At 47.2% G+C, this 27,466-nt stretch overlaps 1 protein-coding gene across 3 annotated transcripts; it reads left to right on the top strand.

Moving 5' to 3' along the window:
* Positions 1 to 1,467: 1,467 nt before the first annotated feature.
* Positions 1,468 to 21,933, top strand: CCM2L (CCM2 like scaffold protein). 3 transcript variants are annotated; one of them, XM_053574078.1, is made up of 10 exons: positions 1,468 to 1,524; positions 4,599 to 4,766; positions 7,101 to 7,184; positions 7,283 to 7,466; positions 8,273 to 8,739; positions 12,062 to 12,197; positions 13,741 to 13,804; positions 15,047 to 15,176; positions 15,745 to 15,883; positions 16,751 to 21,933. In XM_053574078.1, the coding sequence occupies exons 1-10, from the start codon at positions 1,495 to 1,497 to the stop codon at positions 17,056 to 17,058; spliced, it is 1,710 nt and encodes a 569-aa protein (XP_053430053.1). In that variant the 5' UTR covers positions 1,468 to 1,494; the 3' UTR covers positions 17,059 to 21,933. The 3 variants fall into 3 exon arrangements, with proteins under 3 accessions (XP_053430053.1, XP_053430054.1, XP_053430055.1); XM_053574079.1 differs by lacking the exon at positions 16,751 to 21,933 and having other exon boundaries at positions 15,587 to 15,878; XM_053574080.1 differs by lacking the exons at positions 13,741 to 13,804; positions 16,751 to 21,933 and having other exon boundaries at positions 15,745 to 15,878.
* The last annotated feature ends 5,533 nt before the right edge of the window (positions 21,934 to 27,466 follow it).

The raw sequence follows: 27,466 nt of genomic DNA on the forward strand, positions 1-27,466 counted from the left end.
TCGACAACCTATAGACCAGGCATCCTCAAACTTTTTAAACAGGGGACCAATTCACTGTCCCTCAGACCGTTGGAGGGCCGGACTATAGTTTAAAAAACAAACAAAACTGTGAACAAATTCCTATGCACACTGCACATATCTTATTTTGAAGTAAAAAACAAAATGGGAACAAATACAATTCATACTGCTTCATGTGGCCCGTGGGCCGCAGTTTGAGGATGCCTGCTAGACTGTTAAATAGCTTTTATTGAGAATGTCCTATATGCCAAGAGCTCTTGTAAGTACATTTAATTTTACAAGGTCACTATGAAATCAAACTAGTATTATGGGTTTTTTTTGTTTGTTTCTTTTCTTTCTCACCACTACACTAACAAGGAATATTACATTTATTTTATAAATAAGAAAATCTAGTCACAGGTGATTAAAGGACGTCCCTAAGGTAATAACCCTACTAAGTGGCAAAGCCAGGACCCAAACTCAGGCAGCCTGTCACTAAAGACCATGAATACTGCCTCCCTTAATACTAATGATTAAGTTTTGTATTTTTGTTTTCTTTCCTTTTTTTTTTTTTTAGACAGAGCCTCACTATGTCACCCTTGGTAGAGTGCTATGGCATCACAGCTCACAGCAACCTCCAACTCCTGGGCTCAAGTGATTCTCCTGCCTCTGCCTCCCAAGTAGCTGGGACTACAGGCGCCTGCCACAACGCCTGGCTATTTTTTGGTTGCAGCTGTCATTGTTGTTTGGCGGGCCCGGAATGGATTCAAACCCACCAGCTCAGGTGTATGTGGCTGGCGCCTTAGCCGCTTGAGTCACAGGTGCCGAGCCCCCAGCTATTTTTTTGTTGCAGTTGTCAATGTTGTTTAGCTGGTCCGGGCCAGGTTCAAACTGCTAGCCTCGGTATGTGTGGCCGGCACTGTAACCACTGTGCTATGGGTGCCAAGCCCAATGATTAAGTTTTTTAAATCATAGCTTGCTTAGACACAGTTCTCTATAGTTTATGAAGCACTTTCCACCACTCTTTTATTATTTCTTAACAGCAGCCCAGGGAGGGAGACAATGTTTACTCCCAATTTATAGAGGGGAGAGCGAAATAGGCCCTGAAAGGGGGCACTGACTTGCCTTGCCAAGATCACATAGCAAAGGTCAGTGACAAAAATGGGGCAGAGACTTGGAATTTTCTAAACTAATGACTCTGAATTTGGGGGGCCCTTTCCCAACCCTACCCAGCTCCCAAGCACCCTCAACAGCAGGTCTCCTGGCTGGAGGCCGGGAGCGTTTGTCCCCAAGTTGGTTGCTCTGCCTGGGCTCCCATCCTTCAGTTGTAGGGGCTCAAGGCTGTGTCCTCCACTGCCACCCCCCCATCAGAAGGGAGGGGCAGGAACTCCAGGGCTGGTGGAGTTTCCGACCAGGCAGGAAAAAGAACAAAGGAACTGGGGTAGGGGGTGGAGGGGGTGGCCAGGAGGGTGGCAGGAGCAGAGGGGACGCTTCACCATGGAATATGAAGTCAAGAAAGGGAAAAAGGTAGGTGGGAGGCTGGGAGGGATGCAGGGTAGGGCCATGTCCCCGAAGCTGGGGAGGGGGACAGTCTGGGAAGGCGGGCAGTGGGTGGCATAAGCAGTGCCTTTCTTCTTATTTGGAAGGACCTTCCTTTCCACCCTTGGACAGCCAGACATTTGGGCTCTAAACTCCCTTTTCCTGTTTCTCCATTCTCAGTGGCCTCTGCCATCCCTGGGATGGACAGACAGGGACCCTCCCCCAAACTAGCCAGTCAGCTGGGGAGATACTCCAAACCTGCTTCCTGCAGCTTCTCAGACAGAGGGACAGACAGAAATCCAGCAGACCCTTTCCCTGCTCTCCACTGCTCCAGACAGAAGGACCTCAGCCAGGGCAATTCTGTGCTAGGAGATTGCCTATGCAGGCTGAGTCTTTCCCACCTGTCCCCCGCCCCCTCCCCATCTTTACACAGAGGCCCATTCCTGAGGCCTCAGCTCAGGATCACTCCCCCACCACCCCTGACTCTGAGAGGTTTTCTAATATGTTTCTCTGGGCATCTCACTGATTGTCTTTGGGGTTCAGGGAGCTGCTCAGATCCCAACTTCCATGTCACCCCCCCATCCTCACAGATCCCTCTTCCCCCGAGAAAATCTGGATAGGAGCTGTTCTCAAAGTTGTCTACATGAATCGTGAAGGTCTCACAGGGAGTCAAAACATACACACATGCTCTTCCTTCATCCTTTCACTAGACATGTATTGAGCACCTACTGTATGTCAGGCACTGTGCCCAGTGCTGGTGATGACGCAGAGATAAGCAAAGTCAGATAAGGACCCTGCTCCTTCCCTGGACTTGACAGTCTGGTGGGGGAAACAACTATTAATTTTTTTAAAAAGATAATGAATAAATTATGTTAAATTGCATAAAAGGAGCTATACTCAGTACTGGAAGATAGACTATTAGAGCCCTATACTGATTAGTTTGAGTTGAGAGCTGATGGATGGGAGTCAGGAAGCGTGTTTGGGGCAGAAGAACAGCATGTGCAAACCAGGGGAAGGAACGCAGCAAGTAGGAAGGACTGGAAGACGGGTGTGCAGCTGGGAAAAAGAGGGTGGGAGTGAGGCTGGAGAGGTGGGCAGGGTTACCGACAAATACTCACACTCACACATGCAAGATCAAGTACCAGCTCCGCAGCTGGCATTCAAGGCCTCCGTGATTTGTTCATCTCCTAACTCAGCTGTGATAAACGGCTTCCCCAGGCTCACTCTGACCCAGCCTTTGAAGCCTGCAGAATTTCACACAAACTGTGCCCTCTGCCCAGCATGCCTCCTCCCAGCATTCTCTCTCATTTCTCAGAGCATTTGCACACCACATCCAGGCTCCATGACACTAGTTCTAAAATGAGCTGAGATACATCAGAATCATCTGAAGAGCTTGTTAAAACACAGATCACTGGGTCTCCCCCCCAGTTTCTGAGCAGTTTCTAACAGCCCCACCCACCAGGTTGATGCCTATGGCTTAGATCCTGGCTACTCAGAGGGTAGCCTGCAGGTCAGTAACATCGGTGTCTGCTGGGAACTCCTCAGAAATGCAGAATCTCAGGCCCTAACTCAGACCGGCTGAATCAGAACTATGGACACAGTAAAGTTTATGATTCACTAGTTCAGGTCATTTATCCTAAACCCTGTAGGCCAGCATGGGGTCATCCAGGTCTCCCCTGAATACCCAGCACCCAGCACAGGGCCCAGCCAGACAGGTATGAATCAATGTTCACTGAATGAATAAATGAGTGAATGAATGCATGCATTTGTGGACTTGTGTATTGTCTGCTTACCCAAACTAGAAGATGAGCTCCTTGAGGGCAGTGGGGTTGTTTTGTTTATACTTGTCTTGCCATGATGCAAGAGCCAAATAATCAGACCACATATTCTATGCAGTGGTTTTCAGCTTAAGATCCCCTTTGAAATTACCTAAGGAGGCTTTTGTGTTGTTTTTTTAAGAGAGAGGGTCTTGTTCTGTTGACTAGGCTGGAGTGAAGTATACAAGCATAGCTCACTGTAACCTCAAACTCCTGGGCTCTAGTGATCCTGCTGCCTCAGCCTCCCGAGGAGCTTGGACTAAAGGCAGTGGTCACAATGCCAGGCTAATTTTTTCTATTTTTAGCAGAGAGAGGGTCTTGCTCTTGCTCAGCTGGTCTTGAACTCCTGAGCTCAAGGGATCCTCCCACCTCAGCCTCCCAGAGTGCTAGGATTACAGGTGAGAGCCACAGCACCTGGCCCCAGTCCCAGAATTTATGATTCAATTGGTCTGGGGTGTAGCCTGGACAACTGAAGTTTTAGAAATATATTTATTTCTAAACTACACAGCCAGGGTTGGGAGCAACAGCTCTGAAGTATGGTTCTCACACATGAGTGTGCCTCAGATTCACCTGGATGGTATGTTAAAACCTGACTGCTTGGCCCTACTTCCAGAGTCTCTGATTCAGTGGGCATGGGAAGGGGCCCAGGAATCTGCATTTCTCTCACTTCCCAGGTGAGGCTGCTGCCAATGCTGGCCCAGGGACCACATGTTGTTGAGAGCTGTGGCTCTGGAGTGTGCTCAGTCTTTATTTTGAGATTTAGATTCTATAGGTTTAATCCAGGGCCCTGAAATTTGTAATTTTAACCTTGAACCAGGCCATTTTTGTGCAGGTACCCCTGGATTATACATAAGTGTACTTATTATTTCTAACTTTTGGGAAAGCATAGAGAGCAGCCTAACAAATACCTATGCGCCCACCACTTAGCCACAATGAATCCTAATATTTTTCCGTATTCACCCCAACCTAGACCCATTCCTTAAACCTGGTTGGCAGAGGCTATACCTCACCTGGGTGTTTAGAATGGAAGTTTTAGGCCCCATACTATCCAAGGTGAACTATTGGTTCCACCACTACTACTTACCTGCTAGTTCCCTCTCTGGAGTTTAGTTTCTTCATCCATAAAATGGGGATCGCAGAGGTACCCCTTCTGTGGAGTTTTTTTGAGGACTAAATTAGGTAATATAAGTTAAAGTGAACATGGCGAATGTTCATTATGACTGCCATTCCCCTGTCCTCCCCCAGGGCTTTGTATCCCCTATCCGAAGACTGGTGTTCCCCAAGGCCGGGCGCCAGGCAGCCTTTAGGAGCAGTGTGAGCCGCCGGCCCCTGCACTCCATGCCCCTGTATCCCCCTGACTACCTCATCGACCCCCAGATTCTGCTGTGTGACTACCTGGAGAAGGAGGTCAAGGTGCGTGTGGGAAGGGGAAGGGTGCGAACAACCTTGGGCTGAGGAGAGACCTCACCACTTCCAGACACCAACCCCTGGCCAGCCCTGTCTCACACAAGAGAAGTTGTGCCTCAAAGGATGAGCCCTGGGTTGGTGCTGGCCTAGCCTCTGCCTTATGCTGTGTACTGGCAGCATGACCTCCATCCTGCGCCTCAGTGTTCCCATCTCAGCATGGAGCTGGACACCTCCCCCAGGGGAGAGTGAATGGGAGAAGGTTCTGTGCACCAAAAAGCTCTATCTTCTGTCAACCTAAACACCAAACACGAAGGGAGACTGTCTCATAGAAAATGTTTATTCGAGAAAAGGCATTCAAGGAAGTAAAGGAAGGCAGGCTTTTAAAGGAAAAATGAGAATACCCTAATTGTTTTTGAGATAATTATCACTGGTTACAGAGATCAATAACTAGGCTGGTGCTGGTCTGAGGTTGAACAGACAGTTGCTGTACAGATGTCTTTGCAGAAGTATTGTTTTGTGTGTAAGTTTGTGATGGCCTTTGTACAAAGTTGTGGTCTTTGCAGTTTTTTGTGATAGTTCTTGTTATCAGGCCTTTATGCATGAGAACTCTTGCTTCATGGCCTTCCCTGGCTCTATAATATCTTCTGGGTTTTGTTTTGATTTTAACACAAGTGACTTCATCTTGGTTTTTTTGTTGTTGTTCTTCTTTTGTTTGTTTGTTTTGAGACAGAGTCTCACTATGTGGCCCTCGGTAGAGTGCTGTGGCATCACAGCTCACAGCAACCTCAAACTCCTGGGCTTAAGCGATTCTCTTGCCTCAGCCTCCCAAGTAGCTGAGGCACCTGCCACAACACCTGGCTATTTTTTTGTTGTAGTTGTCATTGTTGTTTGGCAGGCCTGGGCTGGGTTTGAACCAGCCAGTCTCTGAGCTATAGGCGATGAGCCCAAGTGACTCCATTTTGATTCTGACAACGTTCACACTTTAACTTAGAGATTTTACCACAGCAATCTTGTTACTCAGACAGTATCCAGGTTAACAGGAACCCACAAAGGACCATTTGAGAGCTTTACTTCTATTTCATGAACACCTTGAAGGAGCAATCAGGGATCCCCATTTAGCCAAGGAAGATTATAGGGAAAGGGTTATCAGATTTAGCAAATAAGCCACCTAAATTTGAATTTCAGATGAGTAATGAATACTTTCTTAGCATAATTATGTCTCAAATATTCATGGGGACTAAAGGTACTAAAAAACTTAAAATTTTTTTTGTTGTTTATCTGAAATTCCAATGTGATTGGCATCCTATATTTTATCTGCCAATCCTATTCAGACAGAAAAGCTAACAAGTAAGTCCACTTAGGCTCGGTGCCCATAGCACAGTGGTTACGGTGCCAGCCACATACACCAAAAGTGGCAGGTTGGAACCGGCCCGGCCCAACTAAACAACTGAAACGAAAAACAATAGCCAGGCATTGTGGCAGGCGCCTGTAGTCCCAGCTACTTGGGAGGCTGAGGCAAGAGAATTGCTTAAGCCCAAGAGTTTGAGGTTGCTGTGAGCATGACACTGCGGCACTCTACTGAGGGCCACATAGTGAGACTCTGTCTCAAAAAAATAAAAAAGTTAAGTCCACTTAAAAATTATGGACTGAAATTTCAAAGAAAATAGAAAGGAAAAGTTTGGTGGAATTCACATAGAAGAATACAACTAAAAATGATGAAAATAGTTAATTTTTATATTGAATAACTTTTAAGTGACATTAGGCTATAACTAAAATTGAAAAAAATGTTGATTGACAGCATTATTTTTCTGACAAAATAATCTATTAGTTTAATATAACATACTTCTCTTCCCATTTGACTTCTGCAACAAGACCATAAAAAGGGCAAGGGATTTGGCAATCAGTTTGACAATGATTCTTGGGGTGGAGAGAGCTACTCAGTCCAGAGGAAATTCATAGGTGGTCCGTTCTTTCAAGCTATTATAGTGACTTTTGCTTCCCTACAAAATCTTACAGGCAAATGACTATGTGTTAAGGTAATGTAAGCTGGCAGTTCAGAGTGTGGACTCTGGCAGGTGAGTCCAGTTTTACTCATTTAGCTAAATAAGTAAGGGCAAGGTTTTTATCCTTAAAGTGAGGATGAGTAAGAGACTACATAGAAAGTGCTCAGAACTGTGCCTGGCTTCTATTATGGGGTCAGTAAAAGTTATTATCAGGTGATCATTCATTCGAATACTTCTATTTCAATCTGTCCTCACTGCTGTCAGTGAGGAAACCAGTGTCCGCCAAGGTTTCCGGGTGACCTTTCTTTGCCCTTTCCCCACCCTGTTTCCTGTCCAGTTCCTGGGCCACCTCACCTGGGTGACTTCCTCACTGAACCCCTCCAGTCGGGATGAACTCCTGCAGCTGCTGGACACAGCCAGGGTAAGGCTCTGGGGAGGGAGGAGGAAAGGGTCTGGTCTCTTTTTCCCTCTCCTATCCACGGCCCCCAGGGAACTCAGGAGAACCGAACCTCCCTGCAGCAGCTAAAGGAGCTGCCGCTGAAGACCACAGCGGAGCAGGACAGCATCCTGAGCCTGTCTGCACGCTGTCTGCTGCTCACCTGGCGGGACAACGAGGAGCTCATCCTGCGTATCCCCACTCACGAAATCGCGGCAGCCTCCTACCTGCAGGACGACGCCTTGCACCTGCTGGTGCTTAAGACCGGTAAGGCTGGTGGGGCTGGCCAGGAGAGGAGAGGGGAGGAGAATGGGCGTGACCTGCGGCAGGGCGGGGCCTGAGGCTGAGTAAGGGAAAGATGGAAAAGCCTTGACCACACGCCCTGAGATTAGGGGGCAGGCCAAAGATGCCTTATGCAAGAAGACGGAGTCTGAGATTGATTCTGAAGAGTACGTAGCGTGACCCACTATCCTGAAGGCAGGTGGCGGAGCGCTTGAGGGGAGAGAAGCCAGAAACCCGAGGCTCGAACTCGCCGCACCGCTTAGACAAGCTAGGGGCGGGGTCTGGGCTAGGGGCGTAGCCATGGCCCGGGGGCGGAGCTCAGGCTAGGGGCGGGGGTCTGGACTAGGGCGTGGCCATAGCCCAGGGGCGGAGCTCGCGGTGGGAGGTGTCAGACCACGCCGGGCTGAGGACAGGAGGGAAATAGGAATCCAAGTTAAGGTTACAGAGGGAGCGGACAGCCAGCCTACCACCAGCCTCAGGTCGGAGAGTAGATATGAGGCGAGCAGGGCGACATTGGATATGACATCGGAAACGCCCGACCACACCGAGGCCAGGGGTGGAGTCAGAAGCAAGAGTGGAAACTGAGGTCGGGGGCGGGGTGGAAAGTATGGACGCGGAGTACAGCGGAAGCGGGAACTCTACTTTCAAGCCAGCTGGGGGTTCCCGAGGCCAGGGCCGACAGGGGGGCGGCGGGACCCCAGAGAGGCGGGGTTGGGTCCTCCAGCTGGCCTTGGTAGCGTTCTCAGCCCCCATTTTCTGCAGCTGATGGTCCCCCCCACGGACTCTCCTAGGTCTGGGCGTGGACCCGGTGCCGGCCGGTGTGGACGCCAGCCCTGGAGGCGCAGGACGTGACCCAGGCCCGCCGGGCGCGGCGCCCGAGAAGCGGCGGGTGGGCACCACTGAGCGGCGCCACACCATCTGCAGCCTGGACTGGCGGATGGCGTGGGGCGGGGGCGGGGGCGCCGAGGCCCGGGCCGCGGGCGGCGGCGGCGGCAGCCTGGAGCGCCAGCGCTCCGGGGTGCGGGCGTCGGGCAGCTGGGAGCGGCGGCAGACCTTCAGCGGCAGCTGGGAGCGGCGGCACTGCGGCGGCGGCGGCGGCGGCGGCGCGGGCAAGCCGGGCGGCAGCTGGGAGCGGAGGCAGGCGGGCGGCGGCGGCGGCAGCTGGGAGCGGCGCCACCCGGGCCCCAACCCGCTGGACCCGCAGGACCCCAGCCCAGATGCCTACTGCAATCTGGTCATCCTGGCTGTGGCCAACAGGGTGAGCCCGCGGGCAACCCACGCTCCAAAATTCTGCCTCCAGGACGCTGCTTCTCCTGTCTCCCCGCCCCCGGCCCTCTCTCCATCCCCTCCCCGTCCCATTCTCGAGGTTCCTGGGGTCTGCCCCTGCCTTTTCCCTTGTCCCTCCTTAGGATCCACTCGGTCGTCCTCATGACGCCTAATGCTTTCTAGACTCCAGCTCTGGACACCTCCAGGACATCCCCTGACTTCACGAATGGGACGAGACTCAAAATGGCCAAAACAGATTAGATCTAACCCCGCCTCCAGTCTTGCTACTTCTCCAGGGTTGTCAATGTTAGCACCGCCACAGTGACAGAGCTCATTAATCACCAGCATGAATTGAGTGCCAACTCACGCCTGACATGGGACAGCATCAACTCGTTTTATTCTCATAGCAACCTCTAGAGGCAACTGTTGTGTCCCCAGTTTATAGAGAAGGAAACTGAGATCCAAGCATCAGGTAGACAAGATCACACAGAATGCTGGTAGTGCCTTTAAGATTCAGACCCACCCAGGGCAGACAGAGCTGCTACTCTTGGTAACTAAAGTGGTCACCAGGGCAGAAGCCTTCCTGCCATACCTGCCTTGCCACCTGCTCCCCCATCTTCCATATTTACCCTTGCTTTCATTCATTAGACTGTGTTTATTGGGTGCCAACTATGTGGCAGGCATGGGGCTGGGTGCTACAGATGCAGAGGTGAACAAGACCTTCCTTAGGGAGCTCACAGTCTAACTTCAACTTCTTCCTCTAGCCCCAGACCACCGGTTCCCTCTGTATATAAACAGTGGTGAACAGAATAGACATGGTGCCTGTCTAGAGAGTGAGATGGGTAATAACCAGGAAACTCAAGACACGGTAGCAGTCTCCCTCCCCTTGGAACACTTTCTCACTGGCTTCTAGCTCTCTTATTTTTCTGCGTTTTCTTCTACCTCTTTGGCTTCTCCTCAAAAGCTAGCTCCTCCTCTTCTCTCCAGACTCTTGAAGTTGGAGCATTTCCAGGCTTGGTCCCTGGCCTCTGTCCTCCTTTATTTCCTCATTTCTGGATGATCTCTAGTCTCATGGTTTTTAAGACACGGAGAACTCCCCAAATTTCATCTCACCAAATCTTTACTCAGCCTCTCTATTGGAAGATCTAATGGCTATCTCAAACCTAACACACCCAAAACTGAGCTCCAGTTTTCTCCCCTAAACCTGCTACTCCCTTGGTTTCCCTGTCTAGGTTAATGTCAGCTCCAACTTTATGTTGCTCAGGCCAAAATCTTGCGGTGATCCTCGGCTCCCCACCCCTTTCTCCCTCCCTCCCTCTCTTCCCCTCTCTCTTTCTCTGTCGTTTTCACTTCCCCCACTCATATTCATTCTGTCAGTAAATCCTATTTTCTCTTCTCCCCACCCTCCACTGTCCCCACCCAGGGCTATGCCCCATTTTCTCTCATCTGGATCATACAGTCACCTCCTCACTGGTTCAGCCAGTACTTACAGTCTGTTCTCCCACACAGAGTGTCTCTGTTAACACATAAGTCACATCCTGTCACTGCTTCAAATCTTCCGGTGGCTCCCCTTTTTACTAATAGTAAAAACTAATGTCCTTCAATCGCGTAAGCCCAAGAGTTAGAGGTTGCTGTGAGCCGTGTGACGCCATGGCACTCTACCCGAGGGCGGTACAGTGCGACTCTGTCTCTACAAAAAAAAAACAAAAACTAATGTCCTTCTAATTGTTTACAAGGCCGTTCATGCTCCAGCTCCCACTCCCATTTCCTCTTCACCTCATCCTTTCCATTCTCCCCTTTTATTTTTATAATTTTTTTTTCAGATCAATATGAGGGTGCAGATGATTAGGTCACATTGTTTGTGTTTGTTAGGTAAAGTCCAAGTTGCAGTTATGCTCCTTCCCTAGGAGGTGTGCCAAATACCCAGTTAAATAGCACACTAATTCCCTTTTATCCACTTCATTCCTGCCAGTCCTTGTACAGTGCAAGAGGCCTGTGTGTTCTGGGTGGTTCAGTGTGGTACCCCTAGCACCTAGAACAGGTTCTGGCATGTAACAGGTGCTCAGTAGTATCTGTGGAGAGAATGGATGAGCTGATGCAAATCAAATCATTACACCTTACCATTGAGACCTAGTAGGAAACAAGCAGGTTGCAGTGATAGAGAATGAGGGAGCAGATCCATTTTCAGTAGGGAAAGTGAGTTTTTGCCGTTTAAACTGAAATGTGAAGAAGAGCAAGGAGTTAGCAAAGTGAAAAGCCTGGAAACAGATTCCATACGTGTACAAAGGCAACAGTGTGCCCTGTTTATCCCACTAGACTGAGGGCTTTGGGGTACAGAGCCTGGCCCAGTGCCTGCCATACAATAGGACTCTGTGATAATTGTGGAATGAGTAAATAAGAATTGCTTTCTAGGTGTGTCTGAGCCTCTAACCTCCTAGTGAGGCATCCTGGTCCTGAGGAGGGTATAGGAGTTAAGAGTCGAAAAACCTGGGTGCCAGTATTAATTGATAGCATGAACCTTCTGTGTGAGCCTGGGCAAGGCACTTAACCACTCTAAGCCTCAGTGTCTTTAAGTATAAAATAAGGATCCTCTCTTCCCTGTCCATTCTGTAGGATTATTATAAGGATCAATCCTGTAATGATTAGTGCACCCCCACTATCTCAAAATGCCTATCCTGAGTTAGATTTTAATTCATATCTTGAGCTTTTTTAGAGACATAAATAGGGAACAGCTTCATGAAGATGGTCCCTTTATCAGTTATTGTCTTTCTATATGTCTTGCTTAAAGGCATAAAGAGGTAAATTAAAGCGGTAAATCCCTCTTCAAATCTGCAGTCAAACTCTTTCCTTCTACCAGGGACTGAAGTTTCTGTTTTCACCCTTGCTTCCATTTTTGCACTGGATGCCAGGAAGCTCATATCTAAATATGGCAGTAACTATGTAGAGCCTGAAATGTTGATACATTTAATTATTTCTCCTCCCCCTAGGTACAGGAGAACTGGATTCTAGTCCTGGCTAATCACTTCCCCTCTCTGGGCCTCAGCTTCCATACCTACACATTAAACTAAATTAGGGCTCATTTTTGATAAGCTTTGAGAATGGTCATGAATCCTCTAGAAGTTGTGGTGCATTTTTGATGGTACAGGAGCCAGAGGATTCTATAAAGAGGTTCCAAGACCAGAGTGTAGCCATATAATCTTAATGGAAAATGTCTTCAAAATCAATTTGAAGGGGTTCTCTTTGCACTGTTTTAGAAAGCAGGGTACATCCTAATCATTGGTGAGGACCTGAACTCTCTCTCCTCCCTGGGCCAGGATGCTGCTGAGGAGTCCTGCGCATTGATCTGCCAGGTCTTCCAGATCATCTATGGGGACCAGAGCATTGAGTGTGTGGACCGGGCTGGCTACCACTACACATCTACACCTGAAAGGCCATGGCTCTGCAGCCGCAGTAAGTACCCAAACTCCTGCCTCCCCTCCTGTGGAGCATTCTAAAAGGCCAGGGGAGGGAGGATGCTGCAGGACTCAGGGCCAATGAAAGCCTTTGGGGGTCCTGATCTCTACCACAATTACAGCATACCCCTAATATGTAGGCAAAATAGAATGTCGTCTTTCATAATGGCCTCAAACATAGCTTCTTCAAAGGGGTTTGGGTTGCCAAATTCAGAATGAGCCCTCTCAGAGCTGAACTGTTCTCTCTCCCATTTGTTCTTATGACCCTGCTTTACAGAAGCTGAGGCACATGCATTGTCTACTTCTGAGCCATCCAGCCCTACTAGGACCCTAGGTCAAAACCAAGATTTCTAGATAGCTTCTTGAATGCAATCAAGAACTTCAGAGAGAATGAGACTGATAGAGGCATTTATTGAGCACCAGTTGTATGACAAACACAATCCCAATGTGCCATGTCTTAATTCTTGTAGCAACCTTGTCTGTCCTGTCTGTCACTGTATCCCCAGTGCCTACCATGGGACTGGGTACACCACAGATGCTCATGAAGTATTTTTTGAATGGATGAAAGAACTTTCTGAGGCCTCTGATTCCAATTTTACAGATGAGGGTATTAGGCTCAGAATAGTCAATAAATGCTCGAGGTAAGTGGGAAAGACAGGATTCAAACCCAGGTCTGTCTAATTCCATACCTATTTCTGCAACAACCTCACCTCTTTCCTTCTGCCTTCAAGGCCAGTAGGCAAATTCCCTTGGCCACAGTCCCCACGTGGTCCCTGGGTGCCTAGCTGCAGCCACAGAAAGCTGGCTTATTTCTCCTGAGAGCTTTCCCATCTGTGGAAACTATGCTTATTGGGAAGCTGGGTTAGTTCATTGGCTCTTACAAGAATGACAAACAAATATCTCAACAAATTCATTCACTCGATGAATACTTATTAAGCACCTACTATGTGAGATCCTGTCCTAAATCCCCAGGACATCCTGGTGGGCAACTGCCTCCGTGAAGCGTGCACTGCCAACCTGGCTGGCAGAGGTTAATGACACAAATAAATATACAACCACAGACTGTGCTGCAAGAACACACAATGAGGGCCTGGCCTCACCTGAGAAGTCAGGGCCAGAAAGTGACACTGACTGGGCTGAGATCAGAAGGCAGCTGCTACTATCCGGATAAATGAAACAGCAGGACTAGGAAGAGAGAATGTTCTCTGTAAATGGTGCCTCTTTGTTCTGAAGGTTTTAAGATCCTTCCCCTTCACAAAATTCTTCTTTTTAGTCTTGCCTCAAACACATGCAGTTTATAAAATTCTCCCTCATCTGTTCCTCCATCTACTATGCCCAAGAACCCCATGAGGTAGAGAGGAAGGTGGTATTTTCCCCATGTTGGGGAAGTTGAGGACCAAGAGGAGGCAGGTGAGTTGCCCAAGGTTGGCAGTGGGGCAGGACTAGACCCCAGGGTGAGGCTGGAGTTGGGACCTCCGGGAGCCAAGTATGTTGGTCCCTGCTTTGCCACCCCTGAAAGTCTCTCTGTCTTCGGGTCCCAGGTGAGAGCTGCCGCACAGATGGGACTTATGCCTATGATGCTGACTTCAGCTGCTGCAGCTCCTTGTGAGTACAATACTGGAGAGGGTGGGGTAGGAAGAGAAAATCCTGGACCTCTAGTGACCATGAAGCCCCCAGATCCTACTCTATTTTATGTAAGAGATTATGGACATGGATTCATTGCACCTGGCCTCCAAGGTTGACTTTTTATTAGGTAATATTTACCGAGTACCTCTGTGTGCCAAGCACTGTGCTGTGTGCTGGAGATACAGCAGGAAACAAGACAGAGGGCAAGACCCACACCCAGCACATAGTAGATACTCAACCAATGAAGAAAACCAAGGTCCCTGATCCAGGTTTACAATATCACCATTTCATAGAAATAATCCCTAATGTTAATAAGCACTAAAGCAGCAGTTCTCAACCTGTAGGTCACGAATCCTAAGACCATTGGAAAACACACGTTACATATCAGATATTTACATTGCAATTCATAACGGTAGTAAAATTACAGTTATGAAGTAGCAACGAAAATAATTTTGTGGTTGGGGGTCATCATGACATGAGGAACTGTATTAAAGGGTCATGGCATTAGGAAGGTGGAGAACCACTGCACTGAAGGGAAGCTTGGGCTGCGTGAGAGAGGCTGAGGGGCCCCAGCTCATCTGAGGAGTCGGGAGGCCCTCTTAGAGGTGGCATGTGAACTGAGACCTGGGGCATAAGCGGAGGCGGCGGTTCCAGGCGGCTGGAACAGCGAGTGCAAGAACTCAGAACAGGAAGAAGCTGACTGTATTTGAGGAACAGCAGGAAGCCACTGTGGCTGCAGTGGAGGGTGAGGGAGAGGATGTTTGGGGGGAAACTTGGAAAGGCTTCATGTGCACGCAGAGACTGCAGACTGAGGGAGCATGTTTGACAGAGGGTCTAACCCAGCTGGGGGATCAGGGAGCACTTTCCTGAGGAGATGATATTTATTATAAAATCTGTCAGTAAGTAAGAGTTAGTTGAGCAAAAAGGAGGGGTAAAGAGGCATTCCAGGCAAAGGGAACAGCATGTACAAAGGCCCAGAGGTGAGGAGGAGCTTGGAGTATTAGAGAAAAACAGAGAAGGCAGGTGGCCAGAGTGCAGAGGGCAAGGGTGAGCATAGTGAAAGAGGTGGCGGGGGCCAGGTTACACAGGGCTTTGGAGGCCAAAATCGGGTCTGGGATGAGGCCTCAGAATATCAGTAACTGTTCCCTCCCACCTTCAGCCTGCCCTAGGGAGAGGAGCTAGAGAGAGGTAAGTGAAAGCCCTGTTTCCCTGTCCCTGCAGCAATGGCTCCCAGGACACTTTTGAAGCATGTTACAGCGGCACGTCCACACCCTCTTTCCATGGCTCCCACTGCAGTGGCAGTGACCACAGTGGCCTGGGCCTTGAGCAGTTACAGGATTACATGGTCACCGTGAGCTGGGGCAGACGGAGGGAACAAGCATGGGCCTGGAGGCGGGAGGAAACACAGGGGTGTTTTGGGGATCGTGCATTGTCCTGGACACAACCAAAGCAGAAGACCTCAGAGGTCAGGGTGGGGGATGAGGTTAGGGGAGCAAACTGCCAGCTGTGAAAAGCTCTAAATAATGTCAGCTTGCATTAATTGAGTTCTTGTTGTATACCAGGCACTGTTCAAGAACCTCTGAGGCATCATTTCTTTTGATCCTTTCAACAGCCGAAAGAGGGAGGTGCCATCATTATCCTCCCTTTGCAGATGAGGAAAGCAAGGGTCAGAGAGGTTGTCACCTACCCAAAATCACAGAGCTGATCAGTGAGGGGGTCAGATTGGAACTCAAGCAGCTTGAATCCACATCCCATTCTTAGATGCAGCCCAAGGAGCCTGGATGTCCCCAGGAGGCCATGGAAGGGCTTTCAGAGGACGGCTGGGACCCACATGCCCTTAGAGAAGGCTCTGAGTCTTCCAGGCAGGGAGCGAGTGGGGTTGCTCCCTGGGATTGGTCTCGAATGTTGCCCCCCCATAGTTGCGGAGCAAACTGGGGCCCCCTGAGATCCAGCAGTTTGCAGTGCTACTACGGGAGTACCGGCTGGGGCTACCCATCCAGGACTACTGCGCAGGGCTGCTGAAGCTCTATGGAGACCGGCGCAAGTTCCTCCTACTCGGTGAGCCCCCACCTTCCCCTGGGATCTACTGAGGTCCCTGCTTATCCCATGCCATTCCCGGCCAGGCACCAGGGTAGGAGTATTTGAGATCCATGAGGCAGATGAGGAGCCGGAGGTGCAGAGAGGGGAAAGGGCTTGTCACAGCCATTGAGAAGAATAAAGCCCTGGTGTAGCCATTGGATCATCACAGCAGAGCAAGGAAAGGGAGTGATTCTTCCCATTTTCCCAGGAGGAAGCTGAGGCTTACAGAGGTTAAGGAACTTATCTAAGATCACACAGCTAGTAAAGAGAGCTAAGGACAGTAATAATACTAAGAAGCTAACATGCACTTGGCAGTTACCATATGCCAAGCTCATTAAAAAACTCTCTGTTCCTGGAAGTAGACACTATGATTTGTCCTTATTTTGCAGGTAACTGAAGCTCAGTAGTAAAGTAAAAAGTAGCAGAGTCACATAACTTAAGTCAGGGTGGAAGTAAAAGCCAGCTAATGGTTATGGGGCACTCGGTGTTTGCTAAGTACCTTGTTATTTAATCCTCACATCATTCTTAGGGGAGAGAACAGGTGCAATTATCTCAGTTTTACAAGTGAAGAAAGGGAGGCTCAGAGTAATCTTTTAATGAAGGTGATATAACTAATAAACAGACTGTGACAATCCTAATAACATTAACACTGATAAGAGCAGTTTACTGTGAGTTGAGCACAGTGTTGTTACTTGCTGGCTCAGAGAGTTAAGGAACTTGGACAAGGCCACACAGCTTGTGAGTGGCAGAGTGGGAACTTGAACTCAGATTTCCAGAGAGGGTGACTCCTCCGTGGGAGGGAGAGCAGCAAACCCCAGAGGGATCACCCTGCCCCTCGGCCTGCAGGGATGCGGCCCTTCATCCCGGACCAGGACATCGGCTATTTCGAGGGCTTCCTGGAGGGCGTGGGCATCCGCGAGGGAGGCATCCTCACAGACAGCTTCGGCCGCATCAAGCGCAGCATGAGCTCCACGTCGGCGTCGGCCGTGCGCAGCTACGACGGCGGGGCACAGCGGCCCGAGGCACAGGCCTTCCACCGGCTGCTGGCAGACATCACGCACGACATAGAGGCCCTGGCCCCCGACGACGACGATGACGATGAGTCCCAGGACTCCCGAGGAGGGGGTGACGCCACCGAAGACAACTACCTGTAGCCTCTGCCTATGTGGAAGGCATGGAAGAGAGTCTCCCTGCAACCTACTTCTGGCTCTCACTCGTGCCAGTGGGGCCACCGTCCTCAGGGCCCTCTGCTTTGCCCAGGATTTTCCCTCCTGGGGGTCGCCGTCCCTGCCGTCGGGGCCTTGGTCCCTGCAGTACCAAGAACGTCCTGCAGGGGATGGGCGAAGCTGGACACTAGTGTTGGGGGTAGAGCACTGCTCTCTGCTGGCCCAGAGCAGGGCAGTGATCCTACTTTGTCCCGCTAGAGGTGAAGGCTCAGCTCCTGGACACACCCCAAGACTCCTTCCGCAGCTTTCCAGAGGCCGAGGAAGGGATGAAGAGTGGGCTCCATCTGCTGGTCGAATGAGAAAAGAATTTCCTGAACCCAGAGACTTCTGTTGATCCTATTTTACAGAATGGGAAACTGAGGTCCAAAAAGAGGGGAAAGGACTTGAGGGAATCCCCTGATTCTCCTTATATTACCTCAAACTGACCATACTAAAGAGTGTAGTAGGTCTTTTACCATAGAGTGTAAATGGCAGAGTGTCCTCTCCCCTGATGCAGGAGTTGCCCCCTCAGTGCAGAGAAGAGCTTTTCCTCCTGTGAGGGTTGGCTCAGGTGGGTGATCTGGGTCTCAGTTCTGGCCCTCAGACCTAAACAAGCTGATTATTCAGATCTTGGATTTGGAGCTCGATTTGGGTTGGGATCTTGGATTATGGAGCCAGACAGACCCAAGACTTTTATCTGGTTAGTGTCCTAGCCTCTGTATGCCCCCTGTTTCCTCACCTGTCCAGTTAGGTCAGCCCCATCTACCTCACAGGATGATTAATGGAGGTCCAGGCCTTAGCTCAGGGTTTAGCTCATGATAGATCCTCAGTAAATGCTGTTCTTGCCACATCAAATACTTTCTGACTCGGTGTTCTGCCTGGGTGCAATGGGATGCGAATTGGGGAGGAGGATGTTAAGAAGACCCTCAGGGAGCTCATTTTGGGAAAAAGGAAGAGGACTAGCCCTTTGAAGCTCTATTACAGCCTGGCTGTGTGCTCAAGCCCCAAATGAGAAATACCAGGACTCCATAGCTATCTGGGGGTCTGCCGTCAGGAGGCAGGTTGGAAAGGTGGGGTGGCCAGATAAACATAGCACTGGGCACCATCTGAGGAAAGATTTAGAGACTAAAAGGAAAAAGGCCTGACAAAGGCCAGAAACTCATGTAAAAATACTAAAATGTATTTGTAAAACTTTGCAAAACCTTCTATGGCTGTTATCAATTTTCAAGTGCTATAACTAGGACTTCAGGTCCAGAGAGTTCCATGTGACGAATCATCATCCCATCATACCATCATCTTGGTCCCTGCTAGGCCTTCTGATGTTTTATTTTATTCCCTCCTCCCCAATCCACACATTCCTCACATTTCTTCTCTCTCCCCACCACGAGCACCCACCCATATCTGCTGACATACATCCTTGAGCATAAATACACAATGCTTTGTGGGGGTGTTTATGCTACATAAATGGTATTATATGAGAATCTCATTCTATTGATTCATTTTTTCACTCCATAGTGTTTTTAAGGTCTACCTTTGTTGCTGTGGGAAAAGCTAGTTGTTGTATCCAGTTTCTGCAAAATATTTCAAGCTGAGCATCCACTGTTTAATTTATCTATCTCCCCAGAAATGGATACCCAGGTTGCTCCCACCTCCCTCTTTACCACAGACAACACTGTGATGAATGTGTTTATACATGATCCTTATGGACCTGTGTGGACATTTCTTTGCGCTCTACACCCAAGAGTAGAATTACTAGATCACAGGGCACCTATGTGTTAGATTTCACTAAATTCTTCCAGAATAGCTCCACCTACAGGGTGTAAAGGATACTATTTCCCCACATCTTCATTAGGTTTTACATTATCTGACTTGGTAATTTGTGCCTGTCAGTTTGGGTGTGAAGTGGTAGCTCATTGTTGTTTTAACTTGCTTTTCTCTGTTAATCCCGAAATGTAGAACCTCCTCCTATATCTGTAAGGCATTTGGGCTTTCCCTTCTGTGAACTGCTTATTCATCTCTTTTGTTCAGTTTTTCCTGAGTTTCCTGTATTTTTCTTGTTGATTTATAAGAGTAGATGGTAAATTTTAAACCGTAATCCCTTTTAGATGTGGATGTTTCAAATATCTTCACATAATATGTTGCCCATCTAAGTTTATCTGTGGCAATAGTTCTCCATCTTTATCCTGGAAAGCTGGCCAAACACAGGCATCTGAGCCCCACTCCAGAGTTTCTGACTCAGCAGAGCAGGGGAGGAGCGATTTGCATTTCTAACTAGTACCCAGGTGATACTGATGGTCCAGGAACCACACTCTGAAAACAGCTCCATAATGCTTTCCATTGAACAAATTTCTTAATTTTGATGTCAAATTTATTTATCCTCATTTTATGTTTGAGGAAACTGGAGCTCAAGAGGTGAAGTGAATGACCCAAAGTCACACAGCTGGGGTTAGATTCATATCTGACTAACTAACCAGAGCCCATGCTCCTAGCCTCTCTACTTTCTTGTCTCGAGCTTTTGGGTGTAGTGGTTGTAGGCTGGGGCATTTGGACCTGAGACCAGAAGGAGCCTTAGTAAGTTTCTGAGTGAAGCATAGAAGGAGAAGTTGATGGGGCAGAGACAGAGGCCACAGATATAGAGGCCTCTCTTAAAGGTCTGGGGGCTTTGCAAGAGAATCGGGCTCAAAAACTGCCCACAGTCCTGGCCAGGGTACAGTGATGGGGCTGCTTAGAAGTACTGGGTCAGTTCTTACCCCATAGCTCCGGGGATGGGGCAATTTCCCTCGCACACTAGGAAGTTCCCACCCACCCAGATCTACACTCTTAACAAAGCCATGCCACCTCTTAGCTTCCGAGGTCCAAAAGGTCCTGGCTGGTGTAGCCAGACTCTGGTCACACTTAACTCCTGTAGCATTCAGAGACTCTGCCAGGGCCACTCCCTTTATGGTTCAGGTCCTGGCATCACAAGAGGGGAAAACCCGTGAGGATGGGACAGCTAGTTCCCAGGGACTTCTAGGGGTAGTGCAAATATGGAACTTCCCCACCGCTGGGCCCCTGAGGACAGTCCTGACCCAAAGACAGTGGTGAAATTAGTAGCATTATGTCCAATTACCCCTAGGTAGAAATTTCTCCCATTTTGAGGCCCTGTAACTTCCTACTTTTTCCCACTTCTGAATGGAGACTCCTAGCAGTCCTTCCCTACTGTGTGTTGGGGAGGAGTCTTGGGGCAACTGTCATTCAGTCACTGAACATTTAGAGAGGGAGAGCACCCACTCTGCCAGGCATCATGTGAGACATGAGAGGAAGATACAGCACAGTCTCTGCCTGCTGCAGGGCACACCGTCTGGTGGCAAAGACAGGTCCCAGATAAAGCACTTTTTCTAGGATGAGTTTGCAGACTTAATTGTGCACAACGATGGCCATTCCAGGAAAAGAGCTCCGAAATTGCTTTGAAGGGTAGGCTAGGCACTGACGTCAGCGCATAACTTCCCAAGGGGCGTACTTGGAAGGTGACCATGGTGATATTCAGCAATGAGGTGTGTATAGCATTTTTTCTAGAATCAGTTCGTGAACTTAATTGTCTGACCTCTCTGAGCTGGAGGAGTATATAGCTGTAGAATAAGGAGAAAAGGAGACTTTCTTTTTGTGATACACATATCTGAAGTGTTGTGCCAGGAATATGGATTACAGCAGAGCAATTTTTTAAAAAAAACCTATGATTCCAGTATTATGGTATTTGTTTAACTTTACAGACACTACCTCTTTTCATATCTGTCTGATCTCCTTATTCCCCCTACCCTCCCCCCCCCACACACACACACAGACCTTGTACAAGGAGGCTGGTTCTCACTCATTCCTACAATCCCTAGAACCCAGAACAACAACTGGCACACAGCGTCCTGCCAATAGTTAATGTGAATGAATCATCTTGAAAACAGACCCTCCAGCCCCAGTTCAGATCTCAGATGACTGCAGCCCAGGCTGACATCTTGACGGCTGCCTCCTAAGAGACCCCAAGCCAAACTCACTAACTAAGTAAAGCTACTTCCAGATTTCTGACCTACAGAAACTATATCCGATAATGTTCATTTTAAGTTGCTACATTTTGGGTGATTTGTTATGCAGCAATGAATAGCTCATACAATCAATGAGTCTTTATAAAGCATTTGATGTGTACTAATTCTGTGGAGAATGCACAAGAAAAAGTCATGGTCCTGCCCTCAGGGGAGCAAGCCATGTGAGCATTCATTCTTAGACGCATTCATTCCTTTAACCAGCATTTATTGAGCACTTACTACATATCTGGCCCCATGCTGAGTGTTGACCCATAGGATATTGGCAAATATACCGGCAGTACCAGCTTCTCAGAGGCTGAGGCAGGAATATCACTTGTGCCCAGGAGTTCAAGGCTAGCCAGGACAACACGATGAGACCCCATCTCAAAAAGAACAAAAAAACACTGTAGGATAAGTGGAAACTTTCTGGAGTTATCAAAATATATGTGTGTATATATCAAAATATATATGTATATATAGCGAAATATATATACATATATTTGAGACAGAGTCTCACTTTGTCAACCTTGGTAGAAGGTTGACATCATAGCTCACAGCAACCTCAAACTCCTGGGCTTAAGAGATTCTCTTGCCTCAGCCTCCCAAGTGCTGGGATTATTATAGGCATGAGTCACTGCACCAGGCCTTCAAAATGTATATCTTAATAGGATTAAGTTATATAGATGAAAATTCAGCAAATGAACACTTAATTTTGTGTATTTTATTGTATGTAAATTTTCCATTAAAAGAAAAATACTGTAAACAAATACTGAAATTGAACTCTAGTGAATAATACATATACTAAAGTAATTTCTTTGAAATGCATTTTATTAATAAAAATATGAATTCATTGATGGATGGGTAGATAGATAAAGCAAGTAAAATGTTAATGGTAGAATGTAAGTGGCAAGTATACATATATTGTTATATAACAAAAGCATTTTGGGCAGCGGCTGTGGCTCAGTGAGTAGGGTGCAGCCCCATATACCGAGGGTGGTGGGTTCAAACCCAGCTCCAGCCAAACTGCAACAAAAAATAGCCAGGCATTGTGTTGGGTGCCTGTAGTCCCAGCTACTTGGGAGGCTGAGGCAAGAGAATCACTTAAGCCCAAGAGCTGGAGGTTACTGTGAGCTGTGATGCCACAGCACTCTACCGAGGGTGACAAAGTGAGACTCTGTCTCTAAAAACAAACAAACAAAAAAAGCCTTTCAATTTTGCTGTATGTTTGGAAATTTTTATAATAAAGTGTTCAAGAGAAGGGACACTTGAAACTATATGTACCAATTCCCTTACTTATTATTATTATTTTAGGTATATAATCACAAATGTATTCTAGTTAAAAAAGAAAAAACAATACAAAAAATAGTCACACACCCGCCCTCATTTCAGTGTTCCTTTCCTCTTCAGTGACAGCCTCTGTTTCTTGTTGGCTACGTAGCTTCCAGACTTTTCTCTATGCATTTATAAATGCAGATAAATACAAAACCGTGTTTTTTTTTTTTTTTTAAGGAATATGCTCTCTATACTATTGTGAAAGCAGGCCTGGGGATCTCTTGTGTTAATTCATGCATATCACTCCAGTTTCAAATTGCTGAGTAAGGATGTGCCTGCTTCAAGAAACAGGGTCAAAGAAGAGACTCTTGTTTGGCACCACCCTAGGTTAGAAGACCTGGGGTCTCCTAGTTCCCAGGCCTGGACACACCCTGCTTGAGGGTGTCCACAACTGAATGGTGAGTGGGGGGAGCAGTGCACTGGCCCTTTTTTTCTGGTAGAATACAGGGGGTGGGCCCAGCACTGGTCAGACCCAGGAGGAAGTCTGCAAAATGCTTCCTCTTTTCTTAGCCTCTTGGGACACTGGGGGTAGGAGGGATGTTGTGAAACTGAACTGTCCCCCAATCTCTCTGGGGAGACCCATCAGCTGGGGGTGGCCATGCAGCTGGGGGCAGAAAAACAATTTCATGTGTTCCCCCAGCAACCCCCATCCCCTCTCAGGCCCACTGTGCCTCTGACCAGATAGGTGGTCAGCTGGCTATCGGATGGTATCTGGGGTAGGTAAGCTTTGAGGACACTGGCATCCTCATGCCCAAGTCTCACATATGAATAAGCTCCAGCTCCTTATCTGTTTCCCAGACTTGTCTTCCAAACGCCATCTATGCTGGGGGTTTCAGGCACTAACAACACAGAAGTGTTTGTGGTTCCTTAAATAAGCTAGGCTGTTTTCCCCTCAAGCCTTTGTCAGGCTGTCTCTTCTGTCTAGAATGCCCTTAGCCTTGATCTTTAAGCCTCGACTCACATCTCACCTTTTTCAAGGCTTCTCTAGTCCTGGATGGTGGCTCAGGCCTGTAATCCTAGTACTTTGTGAGGCCAAGTTGGGAGGATTGCTTGAGGCCAGGAGTTTGAAACCAGCCTGAGCAAGAGTGAGACCCTGTCTCTACTAAAAACAGAGACATTTGCAGGCAGTGGTGGCAGGTGCCTGTAATCCCAGCTACTTGTGAAGCTGACGCAGGAGGATTGCTGGGGTCCAGGAATTTCAGGTTGCAAATGACGTGCTATAATGATGCCATTGCACTCTAGCCTGGGCAACAGAGTGAGACCCTGTCTCGAAAAAAAGAAAAAAACCCAACAAAACAAAAAAGTCTTCCTTCATGCACCCAGGCTGGACTGTCTATCCTTCCTGCTTGGTCCTCCCACATCATAAGTCTTTCTCTCTCTCTAGTAGTATTTTGTTATCTAAGTTGTTTCTGCATCTAAGTTATTTAGACTCTGTATTAAGATATTGGTTTAAGTATTTGTCTCCCTAATTGAATTGGAAGTTGCTTGAGGGCAAAAACTATCTTATCCACTTTTGTGCTCCCAGGTGTCAACAAAAAGGCACACAGTCGACCCTTAATAAGTATTAATAAAATTAGTCAAAGAATGAAGGGTTTAGATCCCCATCCTATTATTCACTGGCTGTTCCTAAACCTGGAGCTTCAATTTCTTCATCTATAAAATGAGCACATGAATAGTACCCGCCTGGACCTTGAGAACTCTTAATAGTAGAGGAGACAGCTCTCAACGTATTAATGTATGAATATGTACTATAGTGCTTGATGGTGACAAGTTCTCTGGAGAAAAATAAGGCAGATGGCAGTGTCTGTCGCTCAGTGGGTAGGGCACCAGCCCCATATACCGAGGGTGGTGGGTTTGAACCCAGCCCCGGCCAAACTGCAACAAAAAATAGCTGGGCATTATGGTGAGTGCCTGTAGTCCCAGCTACTCGGGAGGCTGAAGCAAGAGAATCACCTAAGCCCAGGAGTTGGAGGTTGCTGTGAGCTGTGATGCCATTCTACCGAGGGCGATAAAGTAAGACTCTGTCTCAAAAAAAAAAAAAAAGAAAGAAAGAAAAGAAAAGAAAAATAAGGCAGAGTGGGGGCTAAAGAAGAATGAAGGAGGGAGGAGCTCTCAAAGAAGGGGGGCCAGGGACCTGCTAGGGACCTTTGGGAGTTTCTCAGGGCTAGTCTTCTCTGATTTTCTTTTGTCCCTCTTGGAAAAGGAGGGCAGCGGTGACTTCTTGCCTGGGAGGGTGTAGCTACGAGACGAATGCTGATTACTTTGCAAATAAAAGGGGAAATACTTGAGCCCTGAAATAATAATTATGGCTCGCTCCCCATCCCTCAAACTGTTTTGAATATAGAACAATCCACAGTGGTCCCAAAGAATTTAAAATATGGAATGCAAATGCCCCTGGAAATAGGTAGATACAGTTGCCAGCATCTAACCCGCTGCAAAGCGAAGCTTGTGCCAAGTCTAGCTCCCACCATCCCTCCACAGCCAACCCCAGCCTCCTGTCCTGCATTCTGCACCTCTCTCCAGGCACCCCAACTGTGCCTTATGTAGTGATTAGCACGGCTGTTGAAGACGTGCCAGGGCATGCCCAAATAGATTCAAATCCTTACTGGCTGTGTGAATTTGGGCAAGTGTCCTTACCTCTGTGAGCCCTCCTTTTATAATCATTCCTATTTGTCAGAGAGAAAACATGATCATATCAGTGAGGGCAACCACTTGATGCGGTAGGTACCCTTTTTCTACTTTGTAGGTGAAAGGTGTAAGTGGCATCACCCAGAGATGAGACTAGACTGGAAATGTTCAGGCCAGGTTTATTGAAAGGGAAGGGTGACCAGCCTAAGTAGTGCAAAGATGGCGTCTGCCTCCCCACCCTAGGGGCAGTTAGAGACCCCTTTTATATGGGGCCAAAGGGTTGGGCAAATTCTACAGCATGGGTAGAGGTAGGGTCCTTTGGGGTGTGGCTAAATAGGTCCTTTGGGGGTTGGGGGAGTTTGTGTGTTATTACTTTAGCTGTTGTACACTCTGCTTTATTTCTTTATTTACCAAGGTATTTTATCACTTGTTCTTATTAGTACATCAATTTCAGAACATTTTCATCACCCCTCCACCCCACAAAACCTGGTACCCATTAGCAGTCACTCCCCATTTCTCCCCACCCCCCACCCCCAGTCCAATGCATACTAAACTCCTTTCTGTTTCTATAGATTTGCTTGTTCTGGACAATTTCATATAAATGGACTCATACAATATGTGGTCTTTGTGGCTAGCTTTTTTCTTTTAGCACAATGTTTTCAAGGGTCATTTGTGTGGTAGCATATATTAGTACTTCATAGCTCTTTATTGAGGTATATAATAGTATTTCATTTGTTTATCCATTGATGGGCATTGGAGTTGTTTTCTCTTTTCAGCTGTTATGAATAGTGCTGCTATGAAGAAGTACAGAGCTTTGTGGAGACATATGTTTTCAATTCTCCTGGGTATATTCCTAGGAGTGGGATTGGTGAGTCATATGGTAGGACCTGCCAGACCTTTTACATTTCCACCGGTGGTGCATGTGGGTTCCAACCTCTCTATTTTCCCACCAACATTTGTCATTATCTGCCTTTTAAAAAATTACATGCATTCGAATAAATGTGAAGTGGCATCTCATTGTGGTTTTGATTTGCATTTCCCTAATAACTAATTACATTAAGTACCTTTTCAGTGCTTATTGGCTATTTGTATAGTTTTTTTGGAGAAATGTCTATTCAGATCTCTTGCCCACTTTTAAATTATGTTATCTTTTTACTATTGAGCTAAAACGATGGGTTATTTATATATTCAAGATTCCAGCCCCTTAACAGATCTGTGACTTGCAAATATTTTCTCCCACTCTGTGGGTTATCTTTTCATTTTCTTGATAATACCACTTGTAGCAAAAAGTTTTTAGTTTTGATGAAGTCCAATGTATCTAATTTTTCTTGTGTCACATCTAAGAGGATTTGCCTAACCCCAGGTCATGAAGATTTACTTCTGTTTTCTTCTAAGAGTTTTATGGTTTTAGCTCATTCATTTAGGTCTATGGTTCATTGCAAGTTATTTTTTATATATAGTATGAGATAGGAATTCAATTTCACCTCCTTGCATGTAAAATATCTGGTTATTCCAGCCCCATTTGTTGAAAAGACTATTCCACTATTGTGGAACTCTTGTTGAAAATCATTTGTCTTGGAATTCTTATTGAAAATTGGTCATAAATGTGAGGGTTTATTCTCAATTCCCAATTCTGTTTCACTGACCTATATTTCTATCTTTATCCCAATACCACACTGTCTTGGTTACCATAGTGATGTCATAAACTTAGGGAAAAGGGGAGTGTGAATTCTCCAACTTGGTTGGTTTTGTTTTTTTTTTTCAACATGTTTTGGCTGTTCTGGGCTCTTTGCATTTCCATATAAATTTTAGGACCAACTTGTTTATTTCTGCAAAAACAAAAACCTGGGGTTTTGATAGGGATTATGTTGATTGATTTCTGGAGTATTATCATGTTAACAATATAGCATTCAGTTTATAGCATTCAGTTTTCCGATCCGTGAACATAGGATGTCTTTCTCATGAGACGTCTTTTCCATTCCATGGGATGATTTTATTTAGGTTTTAAGTTTCTTTCAATAATGTTTTGTGGCTTTCAGAGTACATTGCACTGCTTTTGTTGTATTTCTCCCTAAGTTTTCGTTTTGTTTTGCTTTCGCTGATAGTATAGGTGGAATTGAGTTTTTTAAATTGTTTTCTTAACTTCATTTTCAGAGTGTTGATCGCTAATGTATTGGAACACAATTGGCTTTTATATATCCTTACTCTTTTTGACAACTGTTTAGTATTCAATTATCCTGTTAACATTTATTTTCCCAGTCCCAAAATATGGGCATTTGGGTTACTTCTAGTACTTTCCTTGTAGCACAGCTACAATGACTCCTTGTATGTACCATAAAGTCTGT

This window comes from Nycticebus coucang, chromosome 21 (assembly GCF_027406575.1).
Source record: "Nycticebus coucang isolate mNycCou1 chromosome 21, mNycCou1.pri, whole genome shotgun sequence".
Classification (NCBI taxonomy): domain Eukaryota; kingdom Metazoa; phylum Chordata; class Mammalia; order Primates; family Lorisidae; genus Nycticebus; species Nycticebus coucang.